This window comes from Uncinocarpus reesii, genomic scaffold, assembly GCF_000003515.1.
Source record: "Uncinocarpus reesii 1704 scaffold_4 genomic scaffold, whole genome shotgun sequence".
NCBI classification, from domain to species: Eukaryota; Fungi; Ascomycota; class Eurotiomycetes; order Onygenales; family Onygenaceae; genus Uncinocarpus; species Uncinocarpus reesii.
This window is the reverse complement of record NW_003052497.1, coordinates 2602191-2616761: the sequence shown is the minus strand read 5'-3', so window position 1 is coordinate 2616761 and position 14571 is coordinate 2602191. Positions and strand designations below refer to the sequence as shown.

At 30.4% G+C, this 14571-nt stretch overlaps 2 protein-coding genes across 2 annotated transcripts; both read left to right on the top strand.

The window, feature by feature from the left end:
* Positions 1-207: 207 nt before the first annotated feature.
* UREG_07006 (uncharacterized protein) lies at positions 208-435 on the top strand (the record flags this gene model as incomplete). The annotated part of the gene is made up of 1 exon (XM_002583993.1): positions 208-435. The coding sequence occupies one exon, from the start codon at positions 208-210 to the stop codon at positions 433-435; it is 228 nt and encodes a 75-aa protein (XP_002584039.1).
* A 9575-nt stretch (positions 436-10010) lies between these two features.
* Positions 10011-10214, top strand: UREG_07005 (uncharacterized protein; the record flags this gene model as incomplete). Its single annotated transcript, XM_002583992.1, has 1 exon — positions 10011-10214. The coding sequence occupies one exon, from the start codon at positions 10011-10013 to the stop codon at positions 10212-10214; it is 204 nt and encodes a 67-aa protein (XP_002584038.1).
* Positions 10215-14571: the final 4357 nt, after the last annotated feature.

Genomic DNA, 14571 nt, shown 5'->3' with positions numbered 1-14571 from the left:
GCATCAAATGCTAGTGGTCTGCAAGAAGCAGAAGACTGAAGAGAAGAAGAAGCATAATGAAAAAATCATGCAGATGCAAGAAGAGATTAAGAATAAGATATATTAAAAAATAATGAAATTCAGTAATGATTCTAACACATTTAGATCAAAATTGAACTTGTAGCACATTCAATTGCTGTGTGCATTTAGACTCACATTCATGCAATGATGACTGCACTTAAAATCAAAGTTATAACTCATGAGCACAATTATCTTGCTGCTGCTGGTTTGTTGAAGAATAAGATGAAGAAGAAGATGAAAACATTTCAGAGTTATTTACAGACTTTATTAAATAAGAAGATGCTATCATCATCAGAGAAAATGAGCAAGAAGAAGTTTAAGATTGTCATCTCTTTTAATAAAGAAAAGAAGAATGAGAAGAAGAATAATAACTAGATTGTTAATATCTAAAAGCATTTTATTTTAGTTAGTAATCAATTGAAAAGTCTTTAACAGATAATTTCTTCATAAAGAAATCATTTGACAGATACTCTCTCTATAAATAAAGTTATTATCAGAACATTTTCTCTATAATGTAGATTAATAAAGTATGAAAAACTTTTCAATCTTATTCTCATGAATTTTTTAAATTTCTTAAATCTCTTGTAACTCTTCATTCTGCTCTCTCACAATTCAATTCTTTAACTTTAAATTCATTGTCAAGTTATCAAAATGAAAGTCTTCCAGAAGTCTGTTGTTATTGATAATAATATCTCATTTTTTACTGATATCTCATCTGAGTTAACTCAGATGCAAATTGAGAAAGTCATGTATATTAAATAAGAGTAAGAGAACTCAAAGTTCTTCACTATCTGATGATCAGTAATAGATGCTGCTTAATTAATTGAAGAGAAGAAAAATCACAGCTCAAATTAAGCTGTCAAGAATCATCACTCAGACTTCTAAGCTCAATATAATCAAGCAGCTGAGATTTCAAGCAGTAATTTAGTAATGATTTGCAAAAATTATTGAATGATTCTCAAGCACTCAGATTTTATTGAAAATAACACAAGTGAGTTGAAGAAATATCTAAAAAGTACAGAATGTGATAAGAGAGGTGATGAATCTCAGAATCTACAGTAGATGATGATAAGTGATTATTTTGTATCTTTATATAAAAAATAATGAAATTTGATAACAGTTTTAATGTCTTAGAAGTTCAATCAAAAATGTTCTCAAAATGCATCATCTATTTCTGAATGCAATTCACAAAACTTTCAGCAGCAATTTATTCAAATCATGATATTTCTGAATATATTCTTTCATGTGATTGAAAACTCAGTCTTTAAGATCATAATATCAATACTCAATTCTTCAATGACAAACAATATTTCAACTTGTAAGACACTGTATCAGATCATGAACATTATGTATGATAATCTGTTCAAGACACTGCTGGCTGATCTTGATGTAATAACAAAAATGTTTTTAATAGTAAATAATTGAACAAGTTCCAACAATCTTGCTTTTCTGATGATTAATGAATATTATATTACAAAGAATTGAAAGTACTGAGAATATTTGCTATAATTTGAGAGCTTATATAAAGCTTATACTGAGAAAAACATGGTGAAAGTTCTTACAAAATATTTAAATGCATGAAAGTTAGAGCATCAGCTTCTAGCAATCACAAGTGACAATGTATTCAATAACAATATAATGCAATTAGAGCTCAAGAAACAACTGCAGTCAATATTAATAAAATTGAATAAATCTGCTGAATGAGACTTAGAAGCTGGAACAATATTCTATCTGACTCATGTGATACAACTTGTGATTCAAGAGCTTGTCTGCAAGCTCAAGATTCAGTCAGAGAATGATATATTGCCAACAATATTTAAGAAAGATGATTTTCAGAAAAATTTCTCATCAAATAATATCTTTGCAGATATATTTAAAAAAATAATAAATTTAAATAACAGTTCTGACACATTTGAAGCAATTTACTAATCATGTGACTAACTTCAGATTTGATTCATAGTCAATGTCATCAATGCATCATCTTAAGTTGTGACTCAATTTCAAGACTACTAATAAATCAACAAGCAAAAGATGATTCAGAATGTCCAAATCTGATGAAATTTAATATATGAGATGTGTGTACAAGCATTAGCTTTTTGTGAAGCTATTAATGCATGAAATCAAGATTTAGTGGTCAAGTATCAGACTCTACAGCTATCTGATAATGAATGAAGTTAAATGCAGTACATGATCAAGCTTCTACTGTCATTCAACAACTATATAAAGATAATATCAAAGATAAAAGAGCTAACAATTTATATGATGTGGGCAACTTACAATCATCTATTTGTTCATTTGGAAGAGGAGAAGAGTAGACTCACAATAAAACACTGAAATAATATTAAGAAGATTATAACTGCTGTTAAATTAAAGTTTCAAAAATATTATGAAGATACAGAGTATCTTAAAAATGAGCTTCAGACAGTAGCTGCTGTTCTTCACTCAATTCACTGTATGAGAGTATATGATTCTGAAAATTAAAAAAAGAAGAAATGTGAAAGATATTAACAGCACATTCTTACATAATATAAGAAGCATTATCAGTAATATAAGAAGTCAAGAGAGATGATTGCAGATGATAATGAGATATATTATTATTCAAATAATAATTTACTTCATACTGATGTTATTGTTAGAATATTAAAAATATTCTTTTTAAAAAATCATTCAGAGATTAAGAGAATACTCTCACTGAGATGAAATGATATCTTAATGATGAGAATTTGATTACAGAGTCAATATTACTGTTGAAGCAGTAATAAAATCTGAAGTTGATCTTCTCAACAGTTGCTTGCATGGTTAAAGACATTCTGATCATACTATTGATAGAAGTAGATGTTAAATATGTGTTCAACACCACAAGAGACATCTGTCACTATTGATGATCACAGCTTCATATATCCATCATCAAGAAGATTATGTTGCTGAAACATGATGATAAAAAGCACTTGCTTGATGAAGCACTAGTATCAGATGCAGAATTAGTCAAGAAGATTGAAGAAATAGATATAGAAGATATTATAAAGAATGAAGATGCATTGACAAGAGAAGAGAAGAAGCAATTGTTAAGCTTGTTAAAATAGTGAATATTGTACAGAGTACTTAAATTAGAATGATTTACTTGAATTATTTTATCTAAATGCTTAAATTACTTTAAATGTGTCAGGACTGTTATCAAAATTTATTACTTTTTCATGTGACATCATGTGATTTATGAGACTAAAATTTCAGTCTCATTCTCTTTATAACTGTTTTTATCTTATCTGCAATGTCATGTTTCATGATCTGTCTCATTACTTATGTTTGAACCCAGTCTTAAGTTATTAGATGAGGCCAGAATTCTGAGATCATCAGATTTTAAAAAGCAGATCTCAAGTTCCATCTCTCTCACACATCATTAAATCATGTCTCATTTCAGACTCAAGATTTTGACTCAGTCCCATCCTGGGAGAGGAACATGAGACAGAAAAGCTGAAATTAAGTTCAGAATTCTGATTCCACTGACTCAGTCTAGTTGTTCATATGGGTTTTTAGATAAAGAGAGTTGACTCTGACAGAGAACTTTTTGAGATATGAGTTTCTGAGATTCAAAGATTCTTGCACATGATTATTGTACATTTGTCTGACAGAATACATACTTGATTTTTCAGATTGAGGCAGAACAGTGAGCAGATTATCATTCAGTTTTTTATTATTCTTGACACTTTTTAAAATAAAGACATACTGATGAATATAAAATCAAATGTCATTCTTTCAGATTTAAGAAGTATTAACTAAAATCTTCAGATACTCACACTTGTGAATTTTATAACTGATATTGTTCTTACAAAATTAATACTTAATCTCAGTGGTGAATGTATTCCAATCTTCTGCAATATAGCTGCTGAGAGACTTCATTCATTTACTTATTCAGTTACTAAAGTAGTGAGTCATTCATTTCATGATCTTTTTGAATTCTGCTTTAAGATCATGATCAATACACAGCTGATGAAATCTTTTCAGAAACAGAATGATATTCAATTTTTTAAATCATGAAGTATTCACAGTGCCTGGTGCTGGCATAGATGTATGAATATACACTACAACTCATTCATCAGAATTGAATTTAATTGAAGAATCATCATCTGTACTGACAATGCTAACATCTGACTTTGAATTACATGGCTGTCATTGTGGTGCAACAGAGCTTGAGACAACAACATTATCAGATATTTTGAAATCAGTAATTAAGTTTTTAATCAAGCTCTTGTTCAACAAATAATAATATTCTTCAGAATAGAATAACATTTAGAATAACAATATGCATACACAGATGAATTTGAAATTTAATCAAGAGTTTTTAAATGTTTAGAATATTTCTCATCTCTCTTATCTTTTTTTCTCAATCTAACTATTTTCAGATCTTTCTCAATTTTATAATATAAACTGAACTACTCAAAGGCCATCTTTGGATATTTCTCAAAAATATTCATTATTAAATGTGATTCTAACTGTGTTAATAGAATCTATATCAGTAAAAACTATTCAATAGAAATCTTACCTGTCTGTATCTGGAGATCATCTTCTACAGAACTGTTTTCTTATCTCAATAATATCATATTTAAATATTCAGAATACAGACATCATTTCTGTATGCCTTTACAAAATTTTCAAACCATCTGATGTGATAAATTCAAAATCTATATCAAAATTCTTTAGCTATATTCATTCAGCTAATCAAATGGAACAACAAGAGAAAAAGCAATAAAAAACTCTTTCTGCAGGATTCACCATAGAATTTTTTGCTTTGCTGTAACAATCCATTACAAATACCACACTCACCACATCACTGAAATATGTCTCAGCTTGATCATCAAAATGAAGTGGGCAAATTGTGGGAAGGCACTCTCTCATAATATACATATCTCAGTAGAAGTGATAGTAGAGTGATGGAATGATGATCAATCATATATGCTCATGCTCATCAACAACAAATCCAATGAAAGAATAATATTGCAGAAAATCAGAAAGATGAGAATAGAGTGCTCTTGATCATGTATGGTAGTGGAATCTCATTGTGCTAGTCATATAGCAATAATGTATGAACAATCAACATCTCCATATTGGAACATTGGAATAGTAGAAACAATTAAATTAGACTGGATCAGTGGGACTGGAATTCCAGACTCAATTCTGACTTTTTCATTTCATTTCCCTCCTGTGGAGTGTACTGATTGAGACCATGTATGCTCAGGACAGTGCCTGGAACTCTAGTGTATGAGAGAGGTTGAATTCAGAACCACAGTACTATAGACATGGCTGAGTTCAGAACCACATTGTTATAGACATGACTGGCATCAGCTGAGACTGGAATGAGATGAGATGGAACACAGTACAGTCTATTCAGTTTGGTACTGACATATGAGCATATGAGATTGAGATCCCATCTCATATCATGTTCAATATAAAAAAGTAATGAATTTTGATAATGGTTTTAGCATATTTCAGCAATTTTAACACTGTTATACCCACATCACTTATCTTATATAATATTGCTGGAATTCTGATTCCAACCCAGTCCTGTCTCTCTCATGAGATGTCTGGAATTTGATACACAATTCTCATGATGGGACAGTTCTGGCTGGAATTACTATCAAATTAGTATGGAATCCCAGTTCCATTATTCTGCTGAGATGGGATATAGATCAATATCACTGCTGCTGGAATCAAATTTGAAGCTGAATTTGAAACTGAAATCAATGCACATGAAATTTGAGATTCTGTTCCAGTTCTGAGCACCACTCTAAATCAAATAGAAGAAGTAGTAAATTGTATAATCTATCTAATAAGTAGAAACATGAATGAGTGGTAAGATGTTATAATAGTATGTCTTCTTAAAGAAGAGACTTGATTCAATCTTTATAGTCAAGATCAGAATGTAAGAAAAAAGATTTATTCTGTTCTGCTAGTTAGATTGGATAATCATGCCAGCAGTTTGGATTGGATAATCATGTCAGTGAAAAAGTAGACATCATGGATTTCCCCACTGCAACACACTGAGTGCTTAAACTGTCAAGAAGTACAGAATCAAGTGTGAGCTTTTGAAAAAGTATGAAAATTCACTCAGCAGAGAATGTGGAAGACTCAGAAAATAATAGAAAAACAGATCAACTATCACTGTTGAGAATTCAATTTTAAAATAGAGAATCAGATCTACTTGACTCTACACAACTATTTAGTAGATCACTCAAGCAGAAAACTAACAGAGCAGAATGCTGAACTCTTCTTAATGATGAAGAAAATAGAGAACAGCTACTGTCTGAAACTATTCTCAAGCATGAAGATATATCTGATATTTTCTTCAGACAAACTCTGCTGAGCAGTAATGAATTCTCTATCAGAACAAGAATATGAGAAGTTAGAGCTATTGATCATTAATGGAAAAAATAAATAAGAGATGGAGTAAATTCTGACAAGTTGAATTCACTGAAGTAAGCTGCAGTACTGAGTTAAATGATTAGAATATGATCATAATCTGTAATAGTATTCAGTGTGGAATTTTAAGAGCTCATCACATTAGTTAAGAGACTATCACAAGAGCAATCTGCAGAAACTGAGATCTGTAAAATAACTGACAGAATGACTGAAGACATGAGAAAGTGAGAAAAATCTATCAGAATGTGTGGATGATGACTTATTAAAAGAATGAAATAAGAGAGTCTACAGTCAGAATGTCTGGCATGAGAATATGTTTGAGTTTTTCAGAGAAGTAATGTTAGAGTCTGATGCAGAGTGGTAAAAATATGTTGAACTCAGAGTCATGTAACTGAATTCTCCAGACAACTGTCAGTAGTAGAGTTCAGAATAAGAGCTCAGAATAAGAAAGTATATATTGTACAATTGCTTCAGATTCTTCTTTTTCTCATCATGTTTAGTATTTTTGATTAAATCTATCTAGCATGACAGTTTATTAGATTCTTCTTCTTCCATTCTTACATCTAGTCTGAGATTGTATCATCTTATAAATTTTCTTCAAGTATTTGAATACTTTCTCTGCTGTTTGATAATGTTCTGGATGTTCTTCTCACATGTGGAGAGCAATGTGATGTGTGACATCTCTGTTGATTTGATTCTTGACACAGATGATCTTGCTGATTTCAGTGAAGAAGTGTTCTGCATTTTCTTATAATTTATTCTTTATTCTGAAAAGTTAATGCTCAAACTTGAGTTTCTTTCCATCTGTGAGGTGCTTGAAGTCATCAATCTTGACTGATTGCTTTTCTCTAAATTCAGTTAAATAAGCAGAAGTGCTTCTCTGTTTCTGCATGTTCAGTAATTCAGTTGCACATACTTCTTTGTATTAATCTTATTTCTTCATCAGAGCAGTCACTTGTTTCTTCAGAACACTGATCTGATTCTGAGCTTTTCTTTCAATTTGTTTGCTGTGCACTTGAGTTTTGTGAATTGTGGTGCTGATATTTATTATAGACTGCTTGTGTGTTCTGTTCCACATAGAGTGATGCTTGAGACTGGAACAGGATTCCAAATCTCATGAGTATTGATCTCAGTTTCAAAATCTGTAGAAGAATTTGTTCTGAAACTGAGTATATAGTTCTCATATCTCATTCCAGCAGGAAATGAGATATGAAATCTCATTATATAGTTAAATAAATCCCAGCAGCACCATTTCATTATGAGATTCACATTTCAAAAATCTTTCTGTTCTGTGATAGCTGACACTGGTTCTGATACTGGATAATCTTAAGATGGGACTGGAATGGAACATGAATTTTCAGTCTCATGTTTTATTATGTAGAGCAAAAAGCTCAAATTGCTTTTAAGATGCTAGAACTATTATTAAAATTTATTACTTTTTTTACAGTATGTATCATGATCAATGAAAAACTCAATATTCTCAGAAATAATTCATATTAATAAATAACATCAAGACTAGTAGTCAGCTTATGCCAGTCCAACAATATTCATCTAGTTAGATGAATTGATATTCTTCATCTTTGTTGCATTTTCTTTCTTCTCTTCTTTTTCTTCTTTTTTGTCTTTATCATCTTCATTATTCTCTTTCTTCTTTTTCTCTTCAGCAGATCTTCTTATCATTTTTAATAGCATCTTAATATTGAACTTCTGCTGCCTCACAATGAAGTCAGAGACTCCAGATGTGACAGAATGAATGACATGACAGACAGAAGTGACAGTAGAGACAGCAGAGCAGAAGTGATTAACTGTTTTAATTAATTTAAAAAATTGCAACTCAATCATGAAGCTAATCTTCATGATCAGATGCATATTCTTGATATTAATAGTTACACACTTTCAATGCATCATTACCATAATCAAGTCTTTCCAATTTGCATTAGTTATATGAATATCAATTTATACAATTATTAATACTCACACTTGAACAAGATAACAATGGTTGCCTCTGCAGTCTCTTGAAGATTTTCAATAACAGTATATTGTCAGTGAATATCATGATCTCAGCCACAGTTAACAGTGATTTCATAAATCAATTACTGAAATATGACTGCAGAGATAATCAAATCTATGAATCTTTAAAGATGTTTAATCTTCTGAATCACATGTAAATGATTCAATTAGCATCAGAACTGTTATCAAAATTTGTTATTTTTTCATATATGAGTATCAGCTTTTAACTGATGTTGGGGGGGTTGCAGGTGGGGGATTTTTTTTTCAAAGACTGTCAGATCAGTCTTCAGATTCATCTTATATCAAGTTGTCTTGATGATTTCTCAGTCTTTTAATGCAGTCTTGTGCTGCAGTTCACCACTGGTCTTATATCAGTCAGTGTAGAAAACTCAATACAATTCATTGTTGCAGAAGAACAGATAAGATGAAGTGAATGAGAGAGTTGAGATAGTTTACAGAAGAGATCAATAAATGATAATGATTTTGATAATGATTAATCTACAGAAAAGAAAGAGAAAGAAGAGAGAAGATGAAAATAATTGATTTTATATCTTCTATCTAATATTATGATACTGTGACAACTGGTCATGAGTTTATAGTAAACAATATACTGACTTGATATCACATCAAAACAAACATATTATGTTAAAATAAGCATACTCTAATATTGCATGACAACAGTTTCTTGTATTGTGGCTTTGACAGCTTAATATTACATTAAAACAAACACATTCTGATATTACATGGTAATGATTTCTAGTATTGTAGCTTTGGTTGCTTGATATCATGTCAAAACAAACATATTGTGTTAAAATAAACATATTCTGATATTGCACAGTAATGTAGTAAGCTGCATAGCAACAGTAGTCAGTATAGAAGTCTGATATTGCATTCAAACATTCTCATATCATCTCATAGTCAAACATATCTCAAGCCATCCATTCAAATCACTACTTACCTCACAAACAGATAAAAATAACTCCACAAAAAGAATACTTGATGCATAAGAAGACACATGCTGTATGAGAAAGCAGGCTGGCTCTTTTCAGATAGAATTATAATATATTTAAAGCTGAGAAGATCAATTACAAGACATATTATGATATTCTTCAAAAGCTTCAAGTCAAGAAGTTATGATGTGTATCAGATTATCAGCAGCAAACTGACTTATATCATACTGACACAGATTACAGAAAGAATATCAATAAGCAAGAGTATCAGATAATAAAGAATCAGATTATTAAAGAACTCATAGCTAAACAATTTGTCAAGAACAAGTTCAAGAAATATCACAAGTATCAGATGCTAGTGGCTCACAAAAAGCAGAAGATTAAAGAGAAGAAGAAATATGATGAAAAAATCATGCAGACATAAGAAGAAATTAAGAATAAGATATATCAAAAAGTAACAAAATTTGATAATAGTTCTAACACATTTAGATCAAAATTGAACTTGCAGCACATTTAATTGCTGTGTGCATTCAGACTCACATTTGTGCAATGATAACTGCACTTGAAGTTAAAGTTATGACTTATGAACATGATTGTCTTGCTGCTGCTGATTTCTCAAAGAATAAGATAAAGAAGAAGATGAAAACATTTCAGAGTTATTTGCAGACTTTATTAAATAAGAAGATGCTATCATCATCAGAGAAGATGAGTAAGAAGAAGTTTGAGATTGTCATCTCTTCTGATGAGAAGAAGAAGAATGAGAAGAAGAATGATAACTGAATTATTAATATTTAAGAATATTTTATTTTAGTTAGTAATTAATTGAAAAGTCTTCAATGAATAATTCCTTCATAAAGAAGTCATTTAACAGATATTCTCTCTATAAATAAAGTTATCATCAGAACATTCTTTTCATAATGTAAATTAATGAAGTATGAAAAACTTTTCAATCTTATTCTCATGAATTTCTCAAATTTCTCAAATTTCTTGTAACTCTTCATCCTGCTCTTTCACAATTCAATTCTTCAACTTTAAACTTATTGTCAAGTTGTCAAAATGGAAGCCTCTCAGAAGTCTGTTGTTATTAATAATAATGTCTTATTCTTTACTGATATCTTATCTGAATTGACTCAGATGCAAATTAAGAAAGTTGTGTATATTAAATAAAAGTAAGAGAACTCAAAGTTCTTTACTATCTGATGATCAGCAACAGATACTGCTCAGTTGATTAAGAAGAAGAAAAATCACAATTTAAATTAAGCTGTTAAAAATTGTCACTCAGACTTCTGAGCTCAATATAATTAAGCTGCTGAGATTTTAAGTGATAATCTAGTGATGATTTGCAAAAATTATTGGGCAGTCCTCAAGCACTCAAGTCTTATTGAAAATGACACAAGTGGGTTGAAGAAATATCTAAAGAATGTAGAGTGTGACAAGAGAGATGGTGAATCTCAGAATCTATAACAGATAATGATAAGTGATTATTTTATATCTTTATATAAAAAGTAATGAAATTTGATAACAGTTCTGATGTCTTAAAAGTTCAATTGAAAATATTCTTGAAATGCATCACTTATTTCTGAATGCAATCCACAAAACTTCCAGCAGCAATTTATTTGAATTATGATATCTCTGAATATATTCTTTCACATGATTAAAAACCCAGCCTTTAAGATTATAATGTCAATGCTTAATTCTTTAATGACAAACAATATTTCAACTTGTAAGACACTGTATCAGATCATGAACATCATGTATAATAATCTGTTCAAGACACTGCTGACTGATTTCAACACAACAACAAAGATGTCTTTGACAATGAATAATTGAACAAGTTTCAACAATCTTGCTTTTATGACAATTAATAAATATTATATTACAAAGAACCAAAAGTATCAGAAACATTTGCTAAAGTTTGAGAGCTTACATGAAATTCATACTGAAAAAAACATGGCAGAAGTTCTTATAGAATGTCTGAATGCATGAAAACTAGAGCATCAGCTTCTAGTAATCACAAGTGACAATGCATTCAATAATAATACAATGCAATCAGAGCTCAAGAAACAACTGCAGTCAATATTAATAAGATTAAATAAATCTGCTGAATAAGACTCAGAAGCTGGAATGATATTCTATCTAACTCATGTAATATAACTTGTGATTCAAGAACTTGTCTGCAAGCTCAAGATTCAGTCAGAGAATGATGTGTTGTCAATAATATTTAATGAAGATGATCTTCAGAAGAATTTCTTATTAAATAATATCTTCACAAACAGACTTAAAAAAATAATAAATTTTGATAATAATTCTGACACATTTGAAGCAATTTGCTAATCATGTAACTGATTTCAGATTTGACTCATGATCAATACCACCAACACATCATCTCAACTTGTGGCTTGATTTTAAAACTATTAATAAATCAACAAGCAAAAGATGATTCAGAATGTCTGAATTCAATAAAATTCAACATATGAGATGTGTGTATGAGTGTTAGCTCTTTGTGAAGTCATTAATGCATGAAATCAAGATTCAGCAGTCAAGTATCAGACTCTACAGCTATCTGATAATGAATGAAGTCAGATGCAGTACATGATCAAGCTTCTACTGTCATTCAGCAACTATATAAAGACAATATCAAAGACAAAAGAGTCAACAATTCATATAATGTGAGTGACTTACAATCATCTATTTGCTCATCTGAAAGAGGAGAAGAGTAGACCCACAACAAGAAACTGAAATAATATTAAGAAGATTATAGCTGCTGCCAAACTGAAGTTTCAAAAATATTATAAAAATACAAAGTATTCTAAAGATGAGCTTCTGACAGTAGCTACTGTTCTCCACTCAACTTACTCTATGAGAGTATATAATCTCAAGAACTGGAAAAAGAAGAAACATGAAAAATATCAACAGTACATTCTCACATATTATGAGAAGCATTATCAGCAATATGAGAAGTTAAGAGAGATAATTATAGATAATAATGAGATGTGTTATTATTTAAATAATAATTTACTTCATACTGATATTATTGTTAGGATATTGAAAATATTCTTTTCAAAAAATCATTCAGAAATCAAGAGAATACTTTCACTGAGATGAAATAATATTTTAATAATGAGAATTTAATCACAGAGTTAATATCACTGTTAAAACAGTGACAAAATCTGAAGTTAATCTTTCTGACAGTTGCTTGCATGATTAAAGACATTCTGATCATACTGTTGACAGAGATAGATATTGAATATGTGTTCAACACTGCAAGAGATATCTATCACTATTGACAGTCACAGCTTCATGTGTCCACCATCAAGAAGATCATGTTGCTGAAATATGATGATAAAAAGCACTTGCTTGATGAAGCACTAGTATTAGATGCAGAGTTAGTCAAGAAGATTAAAGAGATAGATATAGAAGATATTATGAAAAATGAAGATGCATTAACAAGAGAAGAGAAGAAGCAATTATCAAGCTTGTTGAAATAATAAACATTGTACAGAATACTTGAATTAGAATGATTTATTTGAATTATTTTGCTCAAATGCTTAAATTGCTCCAAATGTGTCAGAATTATTATCAAAATTTGTTACTTTTTCATGTGACATCATGTGATCTATAAAACTGAAATTCCAGTCTCATTTCTCTCATAACTGTTTCTGTCCCACCTGCAATATCATGTCCCATAACTCATCCCATTACTTATGTTTGAATCTGGTCTCAAGTTATTAGATGAGGCTGAGATTCTGAAATCATCAGATTTTAAAAAGCAGATCCCAAGTTCCATCCCTCTCACACATCATTGAATCATGTTCTGTTCCAGGCCCAAGATTTTGACCTGATTCTGTCCTGAGGGAGGGACATGAGATGGAAAAGCTGGGATTGAATCTGGAATTCTGGTCCCACTGATCCAGTCTAGTTCCACAGTGGTGTTAAAGTGTTTAAAAAAATTTGCTTTGTTTTATTTTCTTGTGCACTTGGGACTAGATTGATCCACTGATACAAGAAAAGATTCAACAACTGATTCTCCAATAGTGATAAGTTTAAATTGTTTGCAGATGCTGACACACTTGAAGTCATGATCAACACTGCTTGAAATCTTTTAACTGAAAGACTTTAAAAAGAGTAAAGTAAGATGATGTTTAATATTATAATATAATCTCAGACTAGGTGCAAGAATGAAAGAAGAAGAATCTAATAAACTGTTATACTAAATATATCTAATCAAAAATACTAAACATGATGAAGAAAAGAGAGATCTGAAGTAATTGTGTAATATATACTCTCTTATTCTGATTTCTTGCTCTACTAATGACAGTTGCTTGGAGAATCTGGTCACATGACCCCAAGCTCAATGCTTCTTTCTCACTTCATGCCAGACTCTAACATTCAGCACATATTTCACATTTTGTTTGATTTTTGCAGTTGAGAAAGAGATGATCATATATATAGAAATTAAAATCTTGAATATGTGCTTTTGTTCTGATTTGCTTGATGCTCTGATACTGATAGACTGATAAGTTTAAATCAGCAATATTGATTTTCTTTAGAGATTTTGCAATCTCAGTATTTTAAATATGACAAATAACAGAAGTATGCTTTTTAATCTTTCTGTTTTCAGCTGAAGTGAGCTATTGAGGTGATTTCTTTAGAATGATAAAATTGAAGGTTTCAATTTCATCTTTCAGTAGATGAAAATCAGTTCTATGATTGAATACTTTAGTGAAAATATTATGAATACTGAAAAGTCTCCATTGTTCATCTTTGTGTGTAGACTGCAAACAAGTCTGAGTTGGACTGAGTAGCCATGGTAGACTACTCAACTTGATGAGTTTTGAGTTGCCTGGAACTCCTACTTATGAGTTATCAAGTCAAGTTTGAGCTGATACTGAGTTTTACTCAAATTTTGGGGGTATATAGGAAAACCACAATGCCATTGGATGAAAATAAGGTTTAATTACATGATACCTATACCACCCAGATTGTCTTTAAAATCCCTATCTAATGGTTATTTTTTCATATTTTTATGATTTAAATTGGATGAGATATTTAGTAAACAAGTAGTTGGCTCCTTGATTTTGAAAACATTAGTTCATTAGCTTTGGACCTTTATATAAAGTTGAGGAAAAGTCCTAAA